Source organism: Myodes glareolus, chromosome 2 (genome assembly GCF_982192425.1).
Source record: "Myodes glareolus chromosome 2, mMyoGla1.1, whole genome shotgun sequence".
Taxonomy (NCBI): domain Eukaryota; kingdom Metazoa; phylum Chordata; class Mammalia; order Rodentia; family Cricetidae; genus Myodes; species Myodes glareolus.
In genome coordinates this window covers 108,438,866-108,460,224 of record NC_142027.1, presented here as the reverse complement: position 1 = coordinate 108,460,224, position 21,359 = coordinate 108,438,866, and the positions used below count along the sequence as shown (strand labels likewise).

At 45.0% G+C, this 21,359-nt stretch overlaps 1 protein-coding gene across 2 annotated transcripts; it reads right to left on the bottom strand.

The window, feature by feature from the left end:
* Window positions 1-6,350: 6,350 nt before the first annotated feature.
* LOC125398806 (paired immunoglobulin-like type 2 receptor alpha) lies at window positions 6,351-21,136 on the bottom strand. Of its 2 annotated transcripts, XM_087903443.1 has the most exons (7): window positions 20,919-21,133; window positions 20,197-20,607; window positions 13,867-14,067; window positions 9,584-9,614; window positions 7,104-7,150; window positions 6,865-6,896; window positions 6,351-6,701 (listed from the first exon to the last, which is right to left on the bottom strand). In XM_087903443.1, the coding sequence occupies exons 1-7, from the start codon at window positions 21,004-21,006 to the stop codon at window positions 6,576-6,578; spliced, it is 936 nt and encodes a 311-aa protein (XP_087759569.1). In that variant the 5' UTR covers window positions 21,007-21,133; the 3' UTR covers window positions 6,351-6,575. The 2 variants fall into 2 exon arrangements, with proteins under 2 accessions (XP_087759569.1, XP_087759570.1); XM_087903444.1 differs by lacking the exon at window positions 9,584-9,614 and having other exon boundaries at window positions 20,919-21,136.
* Between the last annotated feature and the right edge of the window lie 223 nt (window positions 21,137-21,359).

The window sequence follows — 21,359 nt, the reverse complement described above, 5'->3', positions numbered from 1 at the left end:
CTCAGTCTTCATTTGGACCTTGGGGGCTCAGTCAGCCCCCATGTCAGCCACATTCAGAGAATCCGGTTTGATCACATGCTTGTTCAGTCCCAGTCCAGCTGGCCTTGTTGAGCTCTCATTCGATCAGTCCCCTTGTATCAGTGGATGAATGCACCCTTAGCGGTCCTGACTTCCAGTGCTCCAATGTGGGTCTCCGTCTCTGTCTCTATCTCCATCCATCGTCGGATGAAGGCCCCCTCTGATTTTGCTTTCCTTGCTCACGATCTCCCTCCCACTGCTTCTCATTTGGACCTAGGGAGTTAAGTCCAGTGTTCCAATATGTGTCTCTGACTCTATCTCCATTCATCGCCATATGAAGGTTCTGTGGTGACATGCAAAATATTCATCAGTATGGTTATGGGCCAAGGCCAGTTCAGGCACCCTCTCCTCTGCTGCCCAGGGTACAATCTGGGGACATCTCCTTGGGCCTGGGAACCCCTCCAGAATCAAGTCTCTTGCAAACCCTAAAATGGCTCCCTTAGTTGAGATATAAACTCTCCTGCTCCCATAACCATCCTTCCTCCCTCCCTCCTCCCATTCCCCCAAGCCATCCCCAATCCTCCCCCTCTCCCCTCTCCCTAACCATCTCCCCTTACTTCCACACCCCCCCCCCCGTGCACCCAAGTTTGCCTGGCAATCTTGCCTACTTCTATATACAGGAGGATAACTATATGATTTTCTTCAGGTTCACCTTCCTATTTAGCTTCTCTAGGATCACAAATTATAGACTCAAAGACCTTTAACTATGGCTAGAATCCACTTATGAGTGAGTACATACCATATTCCTCTTTTTGGGTCTGGGTTACATCACTCAGTAAAGCGTTTTCTATTTCCATCCATTTGCATGCAAAATTCAAGATGTCATTGTTTTTTACCGCTGAGTAAAACTCTAATGTGTATATGTTCCACACCTTTTTTAACCATTCTTCTATTGAGGGGCACCTAGATTGTTTCCAGGTTCTGGCTATTACAAATAGTGCAGCTATGAGCATAGTTGAACAAATACTTTTGTAGTATGATAGGGCATCTCTTGGGTATATTCCCAAGAGTGGAATTGCTGGGTCCTGAGGGAGGTTGACTCCCAGTTTCCTGAGAAACCGCCACACTGATTTCCACAGTGGCTGCACAAGTTTGCATTCCCACCAACAATGGATGAGTGTTCCCCTCATTCCACATCATCTCCAGCATAGGCTATCATTGGTGTTTTTGAGTTTGGCTATTCTGACAGGTGTAAGATGGTATCTCAAAGTGGTTTTGATTTGCATTTCCCTGATCGCTAAGGAGTTTGAGCATGACCTTAAGTGTCTTCTGGCCATTCGAAGTTCATCTGTTGTGAATTCTCTGTTCAGTTCAGTACCCCATTTTTCAATTGGGTTAATTAGAGTTTTACTGTCTAGTTTCTTGAGTTCTTTGTATATTTTGGAGATCAGACCTTTATCTGATGAGGGGTTGGTGAAGATCTTCTCCCAGTCAGAAGGCAGCCTTGTTGTCTTACTGACAATGTCTTTTGCTTTACAGAAGCTTCTCAGTTTCAGTAGGTCCCATTTATTCATTGTTTCTCTTATTGTCTGTGCTACTGGGGTCCTACTTAGGAAGTGGCCTCCTGTGGCTATATCTTGTAGACTACTTCCCACTTTCTCTTCGATCAGGTTCAAAGTGGACAGATTAATGTTGATGTCTTTAATCCATTTGGACTTGAGTTTTGTGCATGGTGATAGATATGGATCTACTTTCATTCTTCTACAGGTTGACATCCAGTTATGCCAGCACCATTTGTTAAAGATGCTTTCCTTCTTCCATTGCATACCTTTAGCTCCCTTGTCGAAAACTGTGTGTTCATAGGTTTGTGGGTTAATACCCGGGTCTTCTATTCGATTCCATAGGTCGACTTCTCTGTTCTTATGACAATACCAAGCTGTTTTCAATACTGTAGCTCTGTAATAGAGTTTGAAGTCAGGGATGGTAATGCCTCCTGAAGTTCCTTTATTGTATAAGATTGTTTTGGCTATCCTGGGTTTTTTTGTTTTTCCATATAAACTTGATTATTGTTCTCTCAATGTCTGTGAAGAAGTTTGATGGGATTTTGATGGAGATTGCATTGAATCTATAGATTGCTTTTGGTAGAATTGCCATTTTTACTATGTTGATTCTCCCAATCCAAGAGCAGGGGAGGTCTTTCAATTTTCTGGTATCCTCCTCAATTTCTTTCTTCAAAGACTTCAAGTTCTTGTCAAATAGGTCTTTCATTTCCTTGGTTAGAGTAACCCCAAGATATTTTATGCTATTTGTGGCTATCGTGAAAGGTGATGTTTCTCTGATTTCCCTCTCTGCTTCTTTATCCTTTGTGTATAGGAGGGCAACTGATTTTTTGGAGTTGATCTTGTATCCTGCCACATTACTAAAGGTGTTTATCAACTGTAGGAGTTCTTTGGGAGAGTTTTTGGGGTCGCTTATGTACACTATCATATCATCAGCAAATAACGAAAGTTTAACTTCATCCTTTCCAATTCGAATCCCCTTGATCCCCTTAAGTTGTCTTATTGCTATTGCTAGAACTTCAAGCACTATATTGAAGAGGAAGGGTGAGAGTGGACAGCCTTGTCGCGTTCCTGATTTTAATGCAAAGGCTTGAGCTTCTCTCCATTCAATTTGATGTTAGCTGTCGGCTTGCTGTATATTGCTTTTATTATATTTAGGTATGATCGTTGTATACCCAGTCTCTCCAACACCTTTATCATAAATGGGTGTTGAATTTTGTCAAATGCTTTTTCAGCATCCAATGAAATGATCATATGGCTTTTTCTTTCAGTTTATTTATATGATGGATTACATTGATAGATTTGCGTATGTTGAACCAGCCCTGCATCTCTGGGATGAAGCCTACTTGATCATAATGGATAATTTTTCGAATGTGTTCTTGGATTCGGTTTGCCAGTATTTTATTGAGAATTTTTGCGTCGATGTTCATGAGTGAGATTGGCCTGTAATGCTCTTTCTTGGCTGTGTCTTTGTGTGGTTTTGGTATCAGGGTAACTGTAGCTTCATAAAAGGAGTTTGGCAATGACTCTTCTGTTTCTATATTGTGGAATACATTAAGGAGTATAGGTATTAGCTCTTCCTGGAAGTTCTGGTAGAATTCTGCATTGAAACCATCTGGTCCTGGACTTTTTTGGTAGGGAGATTTTTGAAAACAGCTTCTAATTCTTCACGACTAACAGGTCTATTTAGATTGTTCACCTGTTCTTGGTTCAACTTTGGTATATGGTACTTATCTAAAAAAAATGTCCATTTCTTTTACATTTTCCAACTTTGTGGCATATAAACTTTCGTAGTAAGATCTAATGATTCTCTGAATTTCCTTTGTGTCTGTGGTTATGTCCCCCTTTTCATTTCTGATCTTATTAATTTGCATGTTCTCTCTCTGCCGTTTGATTAGTTTGGATAGGGGTTTGTTGATCTTGTTGATTTTCTCCAAGAACCAGCTTTTTGTTTCATTGATTCTTTGGATTGTTTTCTGTGTCTCTATTTTGTTGATTTCAGCCCTCAGTTTAATTATTTCCAGTCTTCTACTCCTCCTGGGTGAATCAGCTTCTTTTTTCTAGAGCTTTCAAGTGTGCTGTTAATCTCCAATGTGTGCTTTCTCCATTTTCTTTAAATGGGCACTTAGTGCTATGAACTTTCCTCTTAGCACTGCTTTCATAGTGTCCCATAGGTTTGAGTATTTTGTACCTTTATTTTCATTAAATTCAAGGAAGACTTTAACTTCTTTCTTTATTTCTTCCTTGACCCAGGGGTGATTTAATAGTTGACAGTTCAACTTCCATGAGTTTGTTGGCTTCCTGGGGGTAGCATTGTTGTTGAATTCTAACTTTAATCCATGGTGATCTGACAAGACACAGGTGGCTACTAATATTTTTTTTTGTATCTGTGGAAGTTTGATTTGTTACCAAGTATGTGGTCAATTTTTGAGAAGGTTTCATGGACTGCAGAGAAGAAGGTATATTCTTTCCAATTTGTGTGGAATGTTCTCTAGATATCTGTTAAGTCCATTTGATTCAATACCTCCAATAATTCTCTTACTTCACTGTTGGGTTTCTGTCTGATTGATCTGTCCATTGGTGAGAGAGGTGTGTTGAAGTCTCCTACACCTTCTGTGTGTGTTTTGATGACTCCCTTGAGTTCTAGAAGTGTTTCTTTTACATAAGTGGGTGCCTTTATATTAGGGACGTAGATATTCAGGATTGAGACTTCCTCCTGATGATTTGTTCCTGTTATGAGTATGAAATGTCCATCTCTATCTCTTCTGATAGATTTTAGTTTGAAGTCAATTTTGTTAGATATTAGAATGGCCACACCTGCTTGTTTCTTAGGTCCGTTTGCTTGGAAAACCTTTTCCCAGCCCTTTACTCTGAGTAGATGTCTATCTTTGTGGTTGAGGTGTGTTTTTTTGTAAACAGCAGAATGTTGGATCCTGTTTTCCTGTCCAATCTCGAAGTCTGTGCCTTTTTATAGGTGAATTGAGTCCATTGATATTAAGTGATATTAATGACCCGTAGTTGTTGACTTCGGTTATTTTTTTTGGGAGGGGGTAGTGGAGTGTATGTTTTTCCCTTCTTTGATTTCTGCTTGTGAAGGGTTGCTAGATGTCTGAGTTATTGTAGTCGGTGTTGGGAATGTTGGATTCCTTGGGTTGTGATTTGCCTTCTAATACTTTCTGTAAGGCTGGATTTGTAGCTACCTATTGTTTAAATTTGTTTTTATCCTGAAATATTTTGTTTTCTTCGTTGATAGTGAATGATAGCTTGGCTGGTTATAGTAGTCTGGGCTTGCATCCATGGTCTCTTAGTTTCTGCAGTACCTTAATCCAGGGTCTTCTGGCTTTCATGGTTTCCATAGAGAAGTCTGGTGTAAGTTTGATAGGTTTACCTTTATAAGTTACTTTTTTTCCCTTTGCAGCTCTTAATATTCTTTCTTTAAGCTGAATGTTTTGTGTTTTGATTATTATATGGCAAGGGGATGTTTTTTTTTTGATCCAGTCTATTCGGTGTTCTGTATGCTTCTTGAACCTTCATAGGGATATCGTTCTTTAGGTTGGGGAAGTTTTCTTCTATAATTTTGTTGAATATATTTTCTGGATCTTTGATCTGCAATTCTTTTCCTTCTTCTACCCCTATTATTCTTAGATTTTGTTTTTTTATTGTGTCCCACATTTCCTGAGTGTTTTGTGATGAGAATTTGTTGGATTTGCTGTTTTCTTTGGTCAGAGCGTTTAATTTCTCCATGGTGTCCTCAGAGTCTGAGGTTCTTTCTTCTATCTCTTGTATTCTGTTGGTTATGCTTGTTTCTGAAGTCTATGTTCATTTACCTAGATTTTCCATAGCCAGCCAGCCCTCGTTTTGTGATTTCTTCATTGCCTCCATTTCAGTTTTCAAATCTTGAACTGTTTCCATTACCTGTTTGATTGTTTTTTTCTTGGTTTCCCAGAATTTCATTTACGGGTTTACTCATTTCTTCAAACTTTTTGGTATATTTCTCTTCCATTTCTTTACTCATTTCCTCAATCTTTTTGTTATACTTTTCTTCCATTTCTTTACGGCAGATTTTCACCTCCTGTTTAACTTCCTCTATTATTTTCATAAAGATCCACTTAGAGACGATTTCTTCTATTTCTTCTGGAGTAGGGTGTTCAATTCTTCTAGTTTTGTGCTCCCTGGATTCTGGAGATGTCATGTTGCCTTTCAGGTTGTTGGAGGAATTCTTGCATTGGCGCCTGTCCATCTCCTCCTCTCTGAATGAAACTCCTCAGCACTCTCTGGATAGAACTCCTCAACACTCTCTGGGTAGGACTCCTCATCACTCTCTGGATAGAACTCCTCAACACTCTCTGGATAGAACTCCTCAACACTCTCTGGATAGGACTCCTCAGCACTCTCTGGATAGAACTCCTCAACACTCTCTGGATAGACCTCCTCAGCACTCTCTGGATAGGACTCCTCAGCACTGCAGCAGGGATAGCTGGTATTTCCAGTACCCAGGAGACAAAAGGGCAGCAGCAGTGGGGGCAGGGAGGGGTCCCGTGAAACACCGAAGACCCTGCCACAGAAGCTGAGGGGGGAGGGGCTGTGCTCTCTTCCCGACAGACTGCCCAGGTGAGCACCCACTCACCTCTCTGGATAGAACTCCTCAGCACTGCCCCATCAGGTGTTTTAGACAGGCACAGTAACACAGCTTCACAGAGTTAAACAAATGCAGGGTAAACTAAAGTCACACACCTGAAAATAATATTCCCCAACAATCCTTAATTCAATTAATTTAGATAAAATCTGTGGATATTTTTATTTTTGTGAGAAAGGCCTCGGAAGTTAGGAAGGGGAAATGGGAGTTTCTCGGTTTCTCTGAGTTCAAACTCCCTGATGTGTGAATTTCTGTCCTGGCCATGGGTATCTGTGACCTGTGAGTGTTTGTGGGTATCAGTGGAAGCTGGGAGTGTTCCTACTAGAAGCAAAGGTGACTCTGAGATGGTCACCCAGACCCGTTCATTTGACCTTTACAATGGAGTATACAGTCTCTTCCTGGGGGTTCTCATGGGCAGGCGGGCAGGCTGGTGTTCCTGGGGAGGTTGGGCTTGAGAGGGCAATGGAGGCATACACGATGTTGTTGTCCTGCAGGGGTGGGGGGACAAGGCATTAGATAGCAGCAATGCAACTGAGGCTCCCATAAAGCAGCAGCTGCAGTCTGAGTGCCCCACCCTCACCTCTGACCTCCAACCTTCTGCCTCTGTCAACACCCCTTTACCTCCTTCAGACCTGAGTCTGAATTGCTTACCTTGGGGTTCTCGTTGGGGTCTGTATGTTGTCCTAGAGGAAAAGGAACACAGAGTTCTGAAGTCAAGGTGTGTGACAGGAAGGGAGACTGATGGCTGGGAGTTCCAAGCCTGAGGTGAGGACCTTGGTTACTTGGGAGGGACAGAGTGAGGAAGGGACAGGTGAATTCTTATGTAAGTGCATGGTCTTGAGAGAAGAAGGCAGAGCCATGTGTGGAAACAGGAAGTTGACAGAATTTACCTTCAGGCTCAACTTTCTCACATTTCTCAGTGTTTTCAATGAGTTCCCTGCATAAGAACAAGATGGGCAACAGATTAGAGACTGGACAAGAAAGAATTAAGACATTAGGTGCTGGGCTGGAGAGATGGCCCAGTTAGTAAAGTGCTTGTCACATACACATGACGTCCTGACTTCAGACCCCAGAGCCCACCCACCTACAGCTGGATGCTGGAGAAGCAGAGACAGGCAGAGAAGTCCCTGGAGTTCACTGACCAGTCTGGACTAAGAGATGAGCTCTAGATTCAGTGAGAGACCCTGTCTCAGAAGATGAAGTGGAGGCTGGAGAGATGGTTCAGTTGGCAAAGGGCCTGCTTCCCAAACATGAGGACCAAATTTAGATCCCCAAGGACCCATGTAAAAAATGCTAGGCACAGTCAGTCAGGGAGTGGTGGGGCACGCTTTAAATCCAGCACTCTGTGAGTTTGAGGCCAACCTGGTCTACAAAGTTTGTTCCAGGACAGCCAGGGATTACAGAGAGAAACCCTGTCTCAAAAAACCAAACCAAACCAAGAACAAAATGCTCTGGGCACAATGTGCCTGGAGGGTGGGGTGGAGATGGGTGGATGCCTGAAGCTGCTGTCTGCACAGCCAAACTGATGAGCTTCAGTTAGTGAGAGACCTTACTATAAAGGTCTCAGGATAAATATAAAATAAAGGTGGGAGAAACTGAGGAGAGTCACGACATAGACCTCTGACCTCCACATACACGCACAAGTGCACACACAAATACAATATACACGCAGGAACACAAAATACAATGGACAGAAAGCAAGAAAGAACACCATTGATCTCTGCCTTCTATACACACGGGCACATGTGCACTGCACATATATACACACACAGTAACATGTAATAACAAACACGGGACTGGGCATGGTAGTGTATTCTCCGTGCTCAGAAGATAGAGACAGGCAGACTCTGGATGTTCACTGGTCAACCAACCAGGTCTAATTGGTGAATTCCAGACCAGTTTGAGACCTTTTCTCAAAAAAACAAAACAAAACTCCAAAACCCAAGTGGGGTCAGGTGAAATGACTTTGTGGATAAGGCCATGCCATTAAGACTGACAACCTGATGTCATCCCAGAGAAAACAAGATGGAAGAAAAAAGACAGCTCCCAGAAGTTGTCCTCTGTTTTTTACATGTGTGCTGTGTCAAGCTCATACCCACACATACATATATACACATGCATACAAATAAGCAAAATGCAATAAAAATAATTATTTAAAGTGGATGACACCTGAGAACACACACATGTGCGTGCGCTTGAGTGCCTGTGCATATGCATGCACACACACACCCGAGCACACACATGCCCACACACTAGAAGCTGGTTCCCTTTGAGTGGTCTCTGCCATCCTCCATGACTCATGATGAGCATGTTAGTGTTCGGCTTTCTCTGTAGAGGAGTGAGAGGCCATTGGTAAGGGGGCCTTGCCGAGGTCTCTCAGCACTAGTTGAAGGTGAGTCATTGTAGGAAATCACCTTGGGCTGGGCAGGAACAGAGACTAGAAATAGGAAGAACCAATGCTATCCTCTCTCATCACCTTGATTAAAACTAGAATGCAGAAAAATTTCAGATCTTCTGGGTAGGTTCTCAGGCTAAGTTCGCGGAAGAAGGGATTTGAGATCAGACTGGAGGAAGGGCATCTGGCCAAAGAAGTCCCAGGGAGAGGAAAGAGGGAGGAGCTGGGGATGCAGTGTTGCTCTCAGAGTGTTTGTGTTAATAGACAAGGCCCTGGGTTCCATCCCCAGCCCCACATAAACTGGGTTTGGGATGATGCCTGTCATTCCAACAGTTGGGAGGTGGAGGTGAAAGGATCAGAAGTTCAAGGTCGTCCTTGGTTACATAGTGAGTTCAAGGCCAGCTGGGACTATGTGAGACCCTTTCTCAGAAAAAAATTAGAAGGCTCAGAACAGGCCATGTGCAGTAAGGAAAAGAAAAGACAGGAGAGAAGGGCAGAGAGGTTGGGAGGTGAAGAGAGAAGGGCAAGAGATGTGGAAGATCTAGAACAAAGAATTCCTGGGGAGCGGGGCTCACTGACCATAAAGACAGAGGGAAGAAAGGGAAAGATGGGAGAGCTGGTGGGATCCAGGCAGATGTTCAAGGCTGAGATGAGCCAGAGCCACAGAGAGGGAAGCCTAGGAAATGGAAGGAGAGGAGAAAGACCCCATGAGGCCTGGGGTGGGGGCTGTTCTGGGAAGGAGACTCCCTGAGACTCTGCTGCACCCCTTGTCAGTGTGTGAAGCTGGTGGTCCTGAAGAGCATGGCGTCATGGAGGACATGGAGGAAGCAGTCAGGATGAGTCAGGGGTGGGGAGATGTGCAGAGCCCTGTGTGTGGTTCTCCATTGCTCCTCTAATGCCATTTGAAGGGGCTGGAGAGATGGCTCAGTGGGCAAGAGCACTGGCTGCTCTTGCAGAGGACAGCATGGCGCTCACCTGGCTGGGGTTTCGGCTTTAGTCCTCTGGCCTGTGGGGGAAGAGACAGTGTCAGTGTGACATCTGTGCTGATTGTCCATCTGCCCCTCAGCTGTCCTCCATGTTCATCTCCTTCAGAGGACAGGGGAGCAAAGAGACCGCCCCAGACAGCCAGAGAAGAGCCTGAACTACCTCTGCTGGGCTGCTGTCCTACACAGCAACCCCTGCCCAAATCCCTGCCAGGTCCAGGCCCCACCCCTGTCTCCTTTGTTCCTTCACCAACCTTGAGTTCCCCTTGACCCTGCCCCTGCCCCTGCTGTCTACTCTGCATTCTCCCAGCTTCCTTTTTGTGCCCTTAGGACCCGCCTCCTTCTGGATTGTATTTTACTCTACTTTCTCTATATGTCTCGGTGCATTCTGTGCTATTTTAATTACTATAGCTTTTAATTGTCACTTATTTATTATGTGGCAGGGGCTGTGCCAGTTTGTGCAGAGGTCGAGGGCATCCAGGAGTTGATTCCCTCCATCATCTGGTTCCCATGAGTGGTCACTGAAACATTTTACCCTCAGAGGGCTACTGTAGCCTTTTTTCTTTGTAATTTATTTCATATTGATTTACCTACTGTATTTTTGTTTCTAGAATTTTAAAATTTTGTGCATCTGATCTGGGGTAGATGCACATGAGAGCAGAGTCTGTGGATTCAGGAGAGAGCTCCCGATATGCCTAGAACTGGAGTTACAGGCCTTTGTAAACTACCTGATATGGGTGCTGGGAGCAGAACTCAGGTTCTCTGCAAGAGCATTCAGTGCTCTTAACTGCTGAGCCATCCCTTCAGCCTCCTATTGCAACTTTCAATAAATTCTGGGGTCAGGCAGTGAGTGTTCCATTATTAGTCATTTCATTTCTGTTGTTGTTCATCTCATTTTGTCTTGTTTTGTCTTTGAGGAGGCACCTGAATTGGAGAAGATAAACTGTTTTTGCAAAATTGCCATTGTCATTTAGATGGGAATTATATTGAATTCAATTTTTGTTGTGTACATATCTTTTTAAAATAATCTTTAATTATTTTTATTGTATGAATGTTTGCCTGCTTGTGGGTCTGTTTGCCACGTATGTGCCTGGTCCCTGTGTCAGACAGAGGAGGGCATCAGATCCCCTGTAACAGGAGTTACAGGGGCCTGTGAGCCATCGTGTGGGTGCTGGGAATCAAACCCCAGTCTTCTGCAAGAGTATCCTGCTATAGAGATTTGCATTGGTATTGATCTTAGTTTATTGATACAAATTTAAGATCAATTGTGTTACACACACACACACATATATATATATATATGTCTACTCTTGATTAAGGTATTGTGATTGTTTAGTTTTTAAAAATGTAATATATAATTAAATATAGGTTAATAGATAATCATCTATAATAGTCAAGCTTGTAGTCGTGTTAGTTAGATTTTCTAGAAATATAGAGAAACATTTCAGGTAGACAGGAATTCTTCAGATCTTTCAGAGACTTCAGAATATGGCATTTAAAATGCTTAAAAACTTTAGACTTTTTATGACAGTGAGACACATCTGCTCCTAGCAGCACCAAGCTACTTCAAGAGGATGATGGACATTGAAGAGGCTCCTTATGGAGTTGTTTGGCCATTTGGCAAGAAACTGCTCTTGCCTGGACTGTTTGATAAACTGGACAAGCAGGTCCCACAGAGAAATGACTGCTAAACATGATTAAAGGTGAGACAATCCTTCAGGGTTCCTGCATCATGAATGAGTCTGGTAGACATTCTTCAGAACACACACACACACACACACACACACGTGATGGACAAACTGCCAGCATAGGTGGAACTGTCTTTGAAATTTCCTGCTTTATAAAAAAGTCTGCTGGTTACTATGGGCCTGTAGGCTAAAGATGGATGCCTCAATGGTACAGAAGAACTTTGGGTGACTGTCCAAACAGTGAGATGTCTCTGTCATTTCTAGAGTTTTGGAAGTTGCTTATAATGTACTTCCTGCTTACTTAGATAATATTATAACTTTCTGGAGTCTTTGATTGAGTTGAAGAATAAATGATTATAGTTATAGTTTTCCTTAATTATGATAAAAGATAAAATAAATATAAATATTGTGACTGTAATTCTTGCTTGATACTTGTTTTGTTATATGTAATATTACTATGTTAAAGTTAAAGCCTTCCTTTTTATTTAAACAGAAAAAGGGAAGTGATGTGGGATTTCCCTCTGTATGCTGTCATTACTGTGAATAAGAAAACTACTTTGAGCCAATAACAGAGCAGGGTGGGGCAGAGCAGAGCTAAGCAGGGAAGACTGGACTGAATGCTGGGAGAAAGAAGGGCAGAGTCAGAGAGAAGCCATGGATCCTTCACCTGAGGCAGGCGCTGGGAACTTTAGCTGATAAGCCACAACCACGTGGCGATATACAGAATAATAGAGATGAGTTAGTTTAGGATATGAGTTTTGCCAGAAATATGCTTAAGCTATTGGTCAAACAGTATTGAAAATAATATGGTTTTCTGAGTGGTTATTTCAAGGCTGGGTGGTCGGGATGAGCAATCAACCCTTCCCCTAACAATATCCAGCGCTCTTAACCACTGAGCCATCTCTCCAACCACCTAATATAGACACCTTAATTAATTTTTCCATTTTTAGAATGAGATGTTTCCTACTCACCCACTTCCTCTGTCATTCAACAGCATCACTGTTATTATTCAGACATCTGTACTGGCCCCTGAGGTTCAGACAGGATATGTCCTCAGTGCAACCACTAACAGCACCTCCTGTGTGCATTTGCTAAGTTCCCATTTAAAAAGTGGTCCTTGCCCACCTCCTGTATCTTCCTTTCTCTCTTTCTGCTTCTCTGCCCTGCTCTCTGTCTCCCTCTGTCTCTCTCTGCCTCTTCTCTTCTGCTGCTTCTGTTCCAGAAGCTGGTCTCCCTTTGCCCATCCCTTTGCCTCTGTTATTAGAGGCTTGGGGACCTGACTTACAGGGTTCCCCCTGTCATCTCCTGCCTCCCCTGCCAGCACCACACTACTCAAGAGTTTCTTACATGGTTTCCCTTTCCTGGAAGGCCATAGAGTGTCCCACATGACTCCCAGCACCTTCCTGGCTATTCTGTTCAAGAGAGAGGGGTTTTGATAAAGGCTCATGGAGTCAAGATCCTCCTGCCCCCTCTCCAGGCACACAGACTCAGGTGTGTATCACCAGTGGCTGTCATTGTTTTTATTTTTAATTGTGTTATATTTATTTATCCACCATGTGTGTGAGTGTGCACAGGCCATGGATGCGTGTGTCAGAGGACAACATACAGGACTCAGTTCTTTCCTCCGGCCCTGTGTGTTCTAGTATGTCCAGTGCCTTGACCTCCTGAGCCATCTCACTGCCTCTGGCTGTCACTATTTATTATTTGACATTGTATGTAATTTTTCCTCCTCTGAGAGCTCCCCAACTCCCCTGTCTCTACTCTGACCATGTCTGTAAATACCACAGCCCTCTGTGAAATTAACCCTTAATTTAATCAGCCCTTGGGACACCTCCCCCATCACCCGCAGTTACTGGGAAACTGGATGTTCATTTATTTGTAATTCTCTGGTTTCAAGCTGGACTTTGGGAAGTGGGGCAATTAATACAGCTGAGCTGAGGCGACTTCCAGTCCCTTCTGCTTTCCCCTCCCCTAGTTTCCTCTGGGCTGACCCTTTCTCCTCAGATGACGAAATGGCTGAGTCAACAGAGAAGAACTGCCTTTGTGACTGTACTGTGTGGTTCACAAACTGAACCCTCAGAGCCTCACTTGGGGAACCGGCTTAAAGCAGATTCCCGGTGGGGTTAGCAGTGCAGGCCTGCAGCCAACCAAACTGAAACAAGAGCAACAAAAGACCCCAGCTACTCTAAGCAGAAGCCTCAGAGCCTGACTCTGGACTCAAGAACAGGCCATCAGGGATCTGCCCTGGGGAGGCCGGAAGCCACCTTTAGGTATTGCTCCTCAAAAGCTGTCACCTTGTTTTTAAAGACAGGGTCTCTCACTGGGGCCCGAGGCTCAACAATTAGGCCAGTGTGACCTAGTCATCAGCCTCGGGGATGATCTTGTCCCCACCCCACCTGCTCAGCACCGGGACTACAAGGACTGTGGTGAAGGATCCTCAATCTTGCGCAGTAAGCACTTTACTGACTGAGCCATCACCTGAGCCCCAGGATCTGAGCTGTCAACAATCCCCTTCGAGGACTCTGGTGCAGATTGTCGTGTGGAAACACTCAGGAAGTGTGATGGGGATGCAATCTGGACCACTTACCTTTCCTTCTCTTCCACAACAGGAACACCATCAATCCCAAAACCCCAGCCAGGAGTACAGCAGCAGCCACTGCCAACCCAACTCTGGTTCCCCGATGAACGGTCTCATTTTCTCCACTCATCTGACCTTCTGTGGTCATGAGGACGTTTTTGGTGCATGCAGAAGTTGCAGTGGTGGGGCTTGGAGCGGTGGTCATGGGGTCTGGGAAGAGATAAAGGAAGTCAGCATGGAACTTCCCCAGTAGGAGTGAAGATGTTCTAGAGATGCCTCTGCAGCACTCTTTGCTGTCAGATACTGAAGCCGTGGATTCCAAGGAACTGGGGACACCCAAAGAGTCTCAAGCTGGGAGAAGGAAAAGGCAAAGCTTGGAGTCAGCCAGTAAAGAACTGATCTCCTAGAAAGAGAGTTCACACAGTTCTGACAACTCCTCAGATCACCTTGCAGGAGAGACTGGAGACAGAGGCTGATGGCTCACTGTGGGCGGGGCCACCCCAGAACTGGGACTGCTTAGCTGTGCTTATGTCTTGTCTTCTATTCAGGCCTAAACCTCAGGTCAGGATGTGTGGTCACTGGACCTCCTTGTTCTTCCTCCCAATCTGGTCAAACTGAGTGCTGGAAGCTGTGACATCATACAGTAATTGCTCAGTCATCTTTCAGGAGTGACTTATCAGAACCAAGGGATCTGCTAAAGGCTAAACCGAAGGCAAGGCTTTTGGCGTTCTTGCTTTGTGAACAAAGTAGCTGTTCTTTGCTGTTTTTCAGTGTAGCTGGCTTCCCTTCTGTCACATATTTAGGAATTTATTCCCTAGTTCAGAACAGTTTCCCATTGTCCAGCCTTGTTCCTCTCTCCTAGGTAAGCGCAGAGATCTGCCTTCCTGCAATTACCTTTATCAGCAGGCATTTGGTCAGGGCTTAGGGTCCAGGCATAGAGCATCACCTGCCCAAGCTGCTGCTCTGTTTTTACCCCATATAAAAGATTCTTAACTCCTATGCTCACCTTCACCTCGGTTCACTGATGATTTTAGTTCAGGACTCTCAAGGACAGCAGAAGAAATAATTAACTGCAACCCAGAGAAAGACCCACAACACCCAGGATCAGAATGACTGATAACAGCATAGCCCAGAAGCACAATTCAGAGGCCTGGCTGTCTTCTTGGTTTAGAGCAGTGAGTCTAACTCCAGACCTAGACCATAGAAACTGCAGCATCTGGTGTGTGTGTGCTGTCTGATCAAGAGCCATCACCTTCTCCCTGTTTACTTAGGTTACCTGGAAGCCTGTATGCACGCGGGGAGAAAAGAAGTGGCGTGGTGATTTAAACAATCCCTGCCCTGTCCATAATTTTCCTGAAATAAACCTTTTAAGCTCTTTCTACCACCTAAAATTGTAGTGTAGCTCAGTAACCTTCCCCTCTAGAATCCTCTGATGATTTAATTCCTTTCTTAACTACCTTTCTCCATTAAGGAGTTCATAGATGGGTGTGTGTGTGTGTGTGTGTGTGTGTGTGTGTGTGTGTGTGTGAAAACCCTTGTCTGGCTTTCTATGGGGCCAAAGACTTCTGTCCCTGGAACCTGCCAGGGCTGGGGAATTGCTGGTTTTAAGGATATGTATGACTGGGAACATTTGTAACGGGTAAACTGAGAACAATGTAGAATAAAACCAAAGCAGAAAAAAGAGAAACAATGAGAAATGATGGATTGAAGAGGGAAGAATAAAGAATCGTGGATGGACAGAAGCTGTTGGGAGTAGACTCCTGATCTCTTCGCCTCCACCTTTCACTGTGATCACAGGTGTGTACCACCCAACTTAAAAAAATCATTTTTTTTTATCTCACTGGTAGAGCACACCTCTAATCCTAGCATTTGAGAGGCAGAGACCGGCAGATCTCTGTGAGTTCAAGGCCCATCTAGTCTACATAGCAAGTTTTGGGCTGGCTAGGGCTACATAGTGAGACACTGCCTCAGGTATAAATGTATGTGATGTACGATATATCATTTGAACTCTGCAATATGAGCTCCATTAGCTTACAGCACATTCATTTTGTGAAGCAGCCTTCATTACTATTCAGTTCCAGACTTTTTTTTTATATATAAAGTATTTCCTTTGTTGCCCTAATTTTAACAGGGAGTGTAGGCAAACGTGTGTGTACATATGTGTGTATATGCACATATGTGTATACATATACATTACCTTCTTTCCCAGAATGTCCCAAAAGAACAAAACAAAAAACAAAGTTGTTGGAAGCACAGTGGTTGAGTAATGACTGTGAGGGAAAAAGTCTCATCGCCCGCTGTCATGGATACGGTTAGAGTCACTAAGAAAGTGTAGTCCCAAGAGGAGAACAGGCAGGTCAGCAACTGAGGATATGGCTCAGTTAGAAAACACTTGCCCTATGCTCTGGTTAGTTATTGTGTCAATCTGACAAAGCTGTAGTTATCTGGGAAGGAACCTCAACTGAGAAAATGCCTCCATCAGATTGCTCATAGGCAAGTATACAGGACATTTTCTTTCTTAGATTGATGTGGGAGGGTCCAGCTCACTGTGGGTGGTGCCATGTCTGGGCTGGTGGTCCTGGATGCTTTAATTAAAGCAGGCTGAGTAAGCCAGTAAAAGGCCCTCCTCCATGACTTCTGCTTCAGTTCCTCTTCCAGGTTCCTGCCTGGAATTCCTGCACCAAGTTCCTTTGATGTTGGGTTGTGATTGGGGTGTGTAAGTGAAATAAACCTTTTTCTCCCTGAGTGCTTTGGTCATGGTGCTTTTCACAGCAATAGAAACTCCAACCAGGACACCTCTGAAGCACAAAGGCTTCGCATCCCCAGGGACCTGCCTGTCACCATGCACTTGTAATCCCAGCACTGCATGTGGAAGACTGGCAGATCCCTGGTCTCACTGCCAGATGGCCTAGCCCAGCCCATTTGGTGAGTTCCAGGCCAGAGACAGACACCTATCCATAAAAAAGGAGGGAAGAAAGAAAGAAAGAAGGAAAGAAAGAAGGAAGGAAAGAAAGAAAGGAAAAAGAAAGAAAGAATTGAAAGGCATAATGTGCCCAGGGAAAGGTTTCCAAGGTCGTTACCTGGCCTCCACATGTATGTCCACACAGACACATGCATGTAAATATGTAACCACACTGACATGCACATACACATAAATTAAAAAAAATTAATAAAAATAAAAAACCAGGCTTAACAGATAAAAACACCTGCCATGACATTTAATTCCTCAGAACCCACATAAAACGCCAGATGTGGTGAGCATCTGGGAGTGCAGCCTTGCTTTGGGGAGATAGGGGGCAGAGATGGGAGAATCACAGGGAGGCTGTCTGGACAGCCATCTTGTACTCCATGGTGAGGACACACAACAGGGGGAGACCCCACATCAAAGGAAGTTGGAAGGAGAGAACTGACTCCTAAAAGTCCTCAGACCACCGCTGAGACACCCACGTGCCTGTGCACACAAACAGGAAGTACAACTGGAAATGAAGACACGGTGGAACAGGATGGGATAGACAGGCCAGAGAAGCATGCTGTTCTACAAGAGAATCTAAAAACCAGATCTGGGTTTGCACCAGGTCCTCTGAGTACACTTTATGGCTGTTACCTTGGAGGTTTTGTGGGACTCCTAACGGTGGGAGTGGGTTTGTCTCTGACTCTTTTGCCTGCTCTTAGGACTCCTTTCCTCCTATTGGGTTGCCTTGTCCATTCTATCATAACAGTAGAGCTTTTGCCTTGTCCTATTGTGTCTTGTTTTGTCCTGTTTGGCTGTCGTCTCTTAGAGGCCTGCTCTTTTCTAAAGAGGAAACACAGAAGGGGCCTCAATCTGGTGGAAAGGGAAGATGGAAGATGTTGGGGATGGAAGAAGAGAAGGAAGGGAAAACTGTGGTTGAGATGTATTTCATGAGAGAAGAATCTATTTTCATTCAGAGAGAGAGGGAAGAGAGGAGAGGAGAGGAGACAGAGAGAGAAAGAGAGAGAGAGAGAGAGAGAGAGAGAGAGAGAGAGAGAGAGAGAGGTTACCAGGGGTCTTTTTGCTTAGACATGAAAGAGAAAATTTGCAAAGCAAAGTATTATTGAATTTGGCTGCAAAAATGAAATTATATAAAAATAATAAACCAACTGCAGGGTTCTTTCTCAATACTTGTTGCAAATATTTCTCTGGTTGTGATTTCTTTGCACTAAATGTGGGCATTTTGGTCAGATAAACACATTTCTTTTGGGGTCTGTGGATGTAGCTCAGTTGGTAGAGGGCTTGCCTAGCGTGCGCGAGGCCCTGAGTCCCATCTCAGGCACTGCACACAGGAGTGGTGACACACGCTAGTGATCCCAGCACTTGGAAAGTGGAGACTGGAGGGTCAGGAGTTCAAGGTCATCCTCAGCTACATAGCAAGTTTGAGCCTGGGCTACACGAGCCTGGGCTACATGAGACACTGTCTTAAAAGATAGAAAGAAAAAAATGTCTTTTTATCATTAATTTTAGCATTTCAAAGCAATGGGGGAGGAATAGTCAGTTAATGAATTAATTTTAAAAATGCAGACGGAAGAACCCATAGTGGCCGCGAGGTGTAACTCAATGGCAGAGCCCTGGTCTAGCATGCGTGTGGCCTTGGGGACCATCTGAAGTCCTGCTAAAGAAGAAACCATGGTGTGTCTGACTGAAGCAGAGACGGGCATGGCTGCCTTAAATTGAGATTTCTACCAAGCACTTGATGGATTATCTCAAGGGCCAGGAAAAATTAGGAAAGGAGGAAGTAGGAAAGGAGGAAGAGGGAGGAGGCTGAGAAGAACAGAAATCTCAGAAAAGGCCGTTTAGGGAAATGTGTAGGAGGCACAGAAAACGCAGACGTGAGGCGGCCTGGCCAGTTCTGGCTGTGGACTTTATCCCGAACCAGCACAGGGGTTAAAATGAGGAGTGGTTTGCCTGGTTGGTCTAATGTGGAAGTGATAATCCCATTTATCACTGTCACCTTGAGATCTGGCAATGCAATTAATGATTGATATTATTTGGCTGTTAATTTTATATTTTATTTTTTAAGATATTTATTTTTATTAAATTTTTGCAGACATATAATGCTCTCTCTCTCTCTCTCTCTCTCTCTCTCTCTCTGTGTGTGTGTGTGTGTGTATGTGCCAGAGATTAACCTTAGTTGTTTAGTTGTTCCTTCCTCAGATATCATACACATTATTTGTAATTCAGACCATGTGAGCACCTGTAACCACAACACCATGGGAGATGGGGACAAGAGGATCAGTGCAGCCACTTGATTGTGGCCCTTCAGCCTGGCCCAGAACAGTGAGCTCCAGGTTCAGTGAGAGACCCTGCCTCAAGGAAATAAAGTCAGTCTTACCAGAGGAGGATTCCCAGTGCCGCACTCTGGTCTTCCCAAGCACAAAAAGGGGAATATGTGTACACACACACAGACACACACACATGTGCACACAAACACATACATATATGCCTACACCATATATACATGGCCCATGAAATCAAGATAGGAGGAGGCAATAGAGTGAACTCCAGCAGAGGCCATGTGTCTATAGTTGAGAGACGCTTGGAGGTAAAGGGTCCTTTAGGGTCTGTTTGTCACCAACATCCTTAGGCAGAGGTTGAATTCTGCTGGTCTCTGTGTCCTCCTCTGTATAATGACCACAAGAGTGCCCAACAGTGGTGATGGGTGGTTGGAGTAATGCTCACACTGTGACTAGGCTGGGCCTGAGTGTACTTTGTGTGGAAACTGAAGTCACAGTTGCCACAGAGGAGGTAAAGCAAGCAGAAGACCTAATCATGATGAGAACGTGAGGGAGAAGAGGGAACTGAGGGAGGGGGAAAAGAAACTGGGGCAGGAAAGGTGAGGGATGTGACTTAGAGAAGTAGAGGGACCCAGAGGAGGAGGGTGTACATGGGGACCAGAGGCACCCTATGTGGAAGGCACGAGATGTGATGTAAACTGGGAATTAACAGAGACCCTGGCACAGCACCAAGTGAAGGCTGCTCCATCCTGGAGAGGCCACACCCACATGGATTTCTGGCAACAAGGGCAGCGGTGGGCAGGGCAGTAGTGCAGTTGGGAGAAAGGAGCAGGAGACTGGGCATCTGGGAAGAGCTGAGGCCCGGGAGTGGGGTGGAATCTGAGGGCACAGTGAGGGGGCAGCTCAGGGAGAGCAGCTAAGGCTTGTGGATGGTTGTGGGGAAGAGGAAGGAGGAAGCTGGCAGAGCTCTGGGGAGGGGAGAGAACACACGAGAGGAATCTGTGAGAAGGATCAGGAGTGTACGATCTCTAGTGACATGTATGGTACAAGGAAGTCAGGGCCACCAGGGCTGACCTGTGATGTGCTTACCACGGGTGATGGTGAGTCGGGTCCCACTAATCGACTGCCACATCTCCTTGAGATTTCCTGCTTTCAGATGAACTCGGCAGAAGTATGTGTTCAGGTCCTCCTTCGTCAAGTTCAGGATTTTGAGGACTCCGGATGTCTGAGGCTGTGTCCAGTTCAGGGTGAGCCGGCCCTTGAAATGCTCATGGATGAAATGTTTATGGATGAAATGTTTATGGATGAAAGAAGAGTTGTAGATAAATTCCCCATGGAAGTCCTTCCATCTCCAGAGAATCCTCATCTGTGGATCCTTTGCCAACTCCCAAGGGAAGTAGAAAGAGAAGGGAATCTCGATGGAGCTGCCCTGGACACCAGAGAGGCGTGCTGGTTGGATGACCCCAAAGTCTCTTTTTCTGTAGAATCCTGCTGGGTTTCCTGAGAAGGATGGGGTGAATCTGAAGCCACTTCAGGGGATGGAATGGACAAACCAGAGCTTCCCGAGCCACCATCGATAGGCAGGTGTGGGACACAGGGGAGGACTGTGCCTATGTCCCACTGTCCCATATGATACAGGACAGACGGGGAAAGGTTGCACTGGACCAACTCTGAGGATGAGCTTTCTCCTGGGGCACACAGGACAGGCTGGCTCCTAGAGCAGTCACCTCTCCACATGCCAGCCGGCTCTTCCCAGCCCCACTCACCCCTCCTGTGGTTAAGTCCCCAGTAGTGAGGTTCCCACCACTCACCAGCTTGCAGGCAGGCTGCTGGCAGCAGCAGAAACAGGACCCAGGTCATGTCCAGAATCCTTCCAGGAAGTGAGATAAGCAGAGCCATCAGGCAGGAGAGGAGGCCCCGTAGAGGAATCCTCGGGTACTAAGGAGTCAGGAGAGAATCAGGATAAAGTGACCCACATTCCCTGGGCCTTCTCATATGGAGGACCGAGTGAGGGGCAGGACCTCCACATCTCCACCTCCTTGTGGTCAGCAACTTCCTTTATCATTTTGGCCTTTTTTTTCCCCTCCGTGTTGCAAAAGATCCTTCCTTGTGGTCACTGAGAAGATGACTGTGCCCTTGAGCCCAGCCCCCATTTTTGGCTGGAAGATGCAGCCTTGACCTCTGCATGCTGGGCTCTCCTCTCTTCCACCCTGACCTCCTGTCTCATCCAGTCTTTCCCACTCCCTATGCAG

Coding starts and splice junctions, on each gene's coding strand:
- LOC125398806 (XM_087903443.1), bottom strand. CDS start 21,006: ATGGCTCTGCTTATCTCACTTCCTGGAAGGATTCTGGACATGACCTGG. Junction 20,608..20,918: donor AGCAGCCTGCCTGCAAGCTG/GTGAGTGGTGGG, acceptor CATCCTTCTCAG/GAAACCCAGCAGGATTCTAC. Junction 6,702..6,864: donor ACCCCAACGAGAACCCCAAG/GTAAGCAATTCA, acceptor CCACCCCTGCAG/GACAACAACATCGTGTATGC.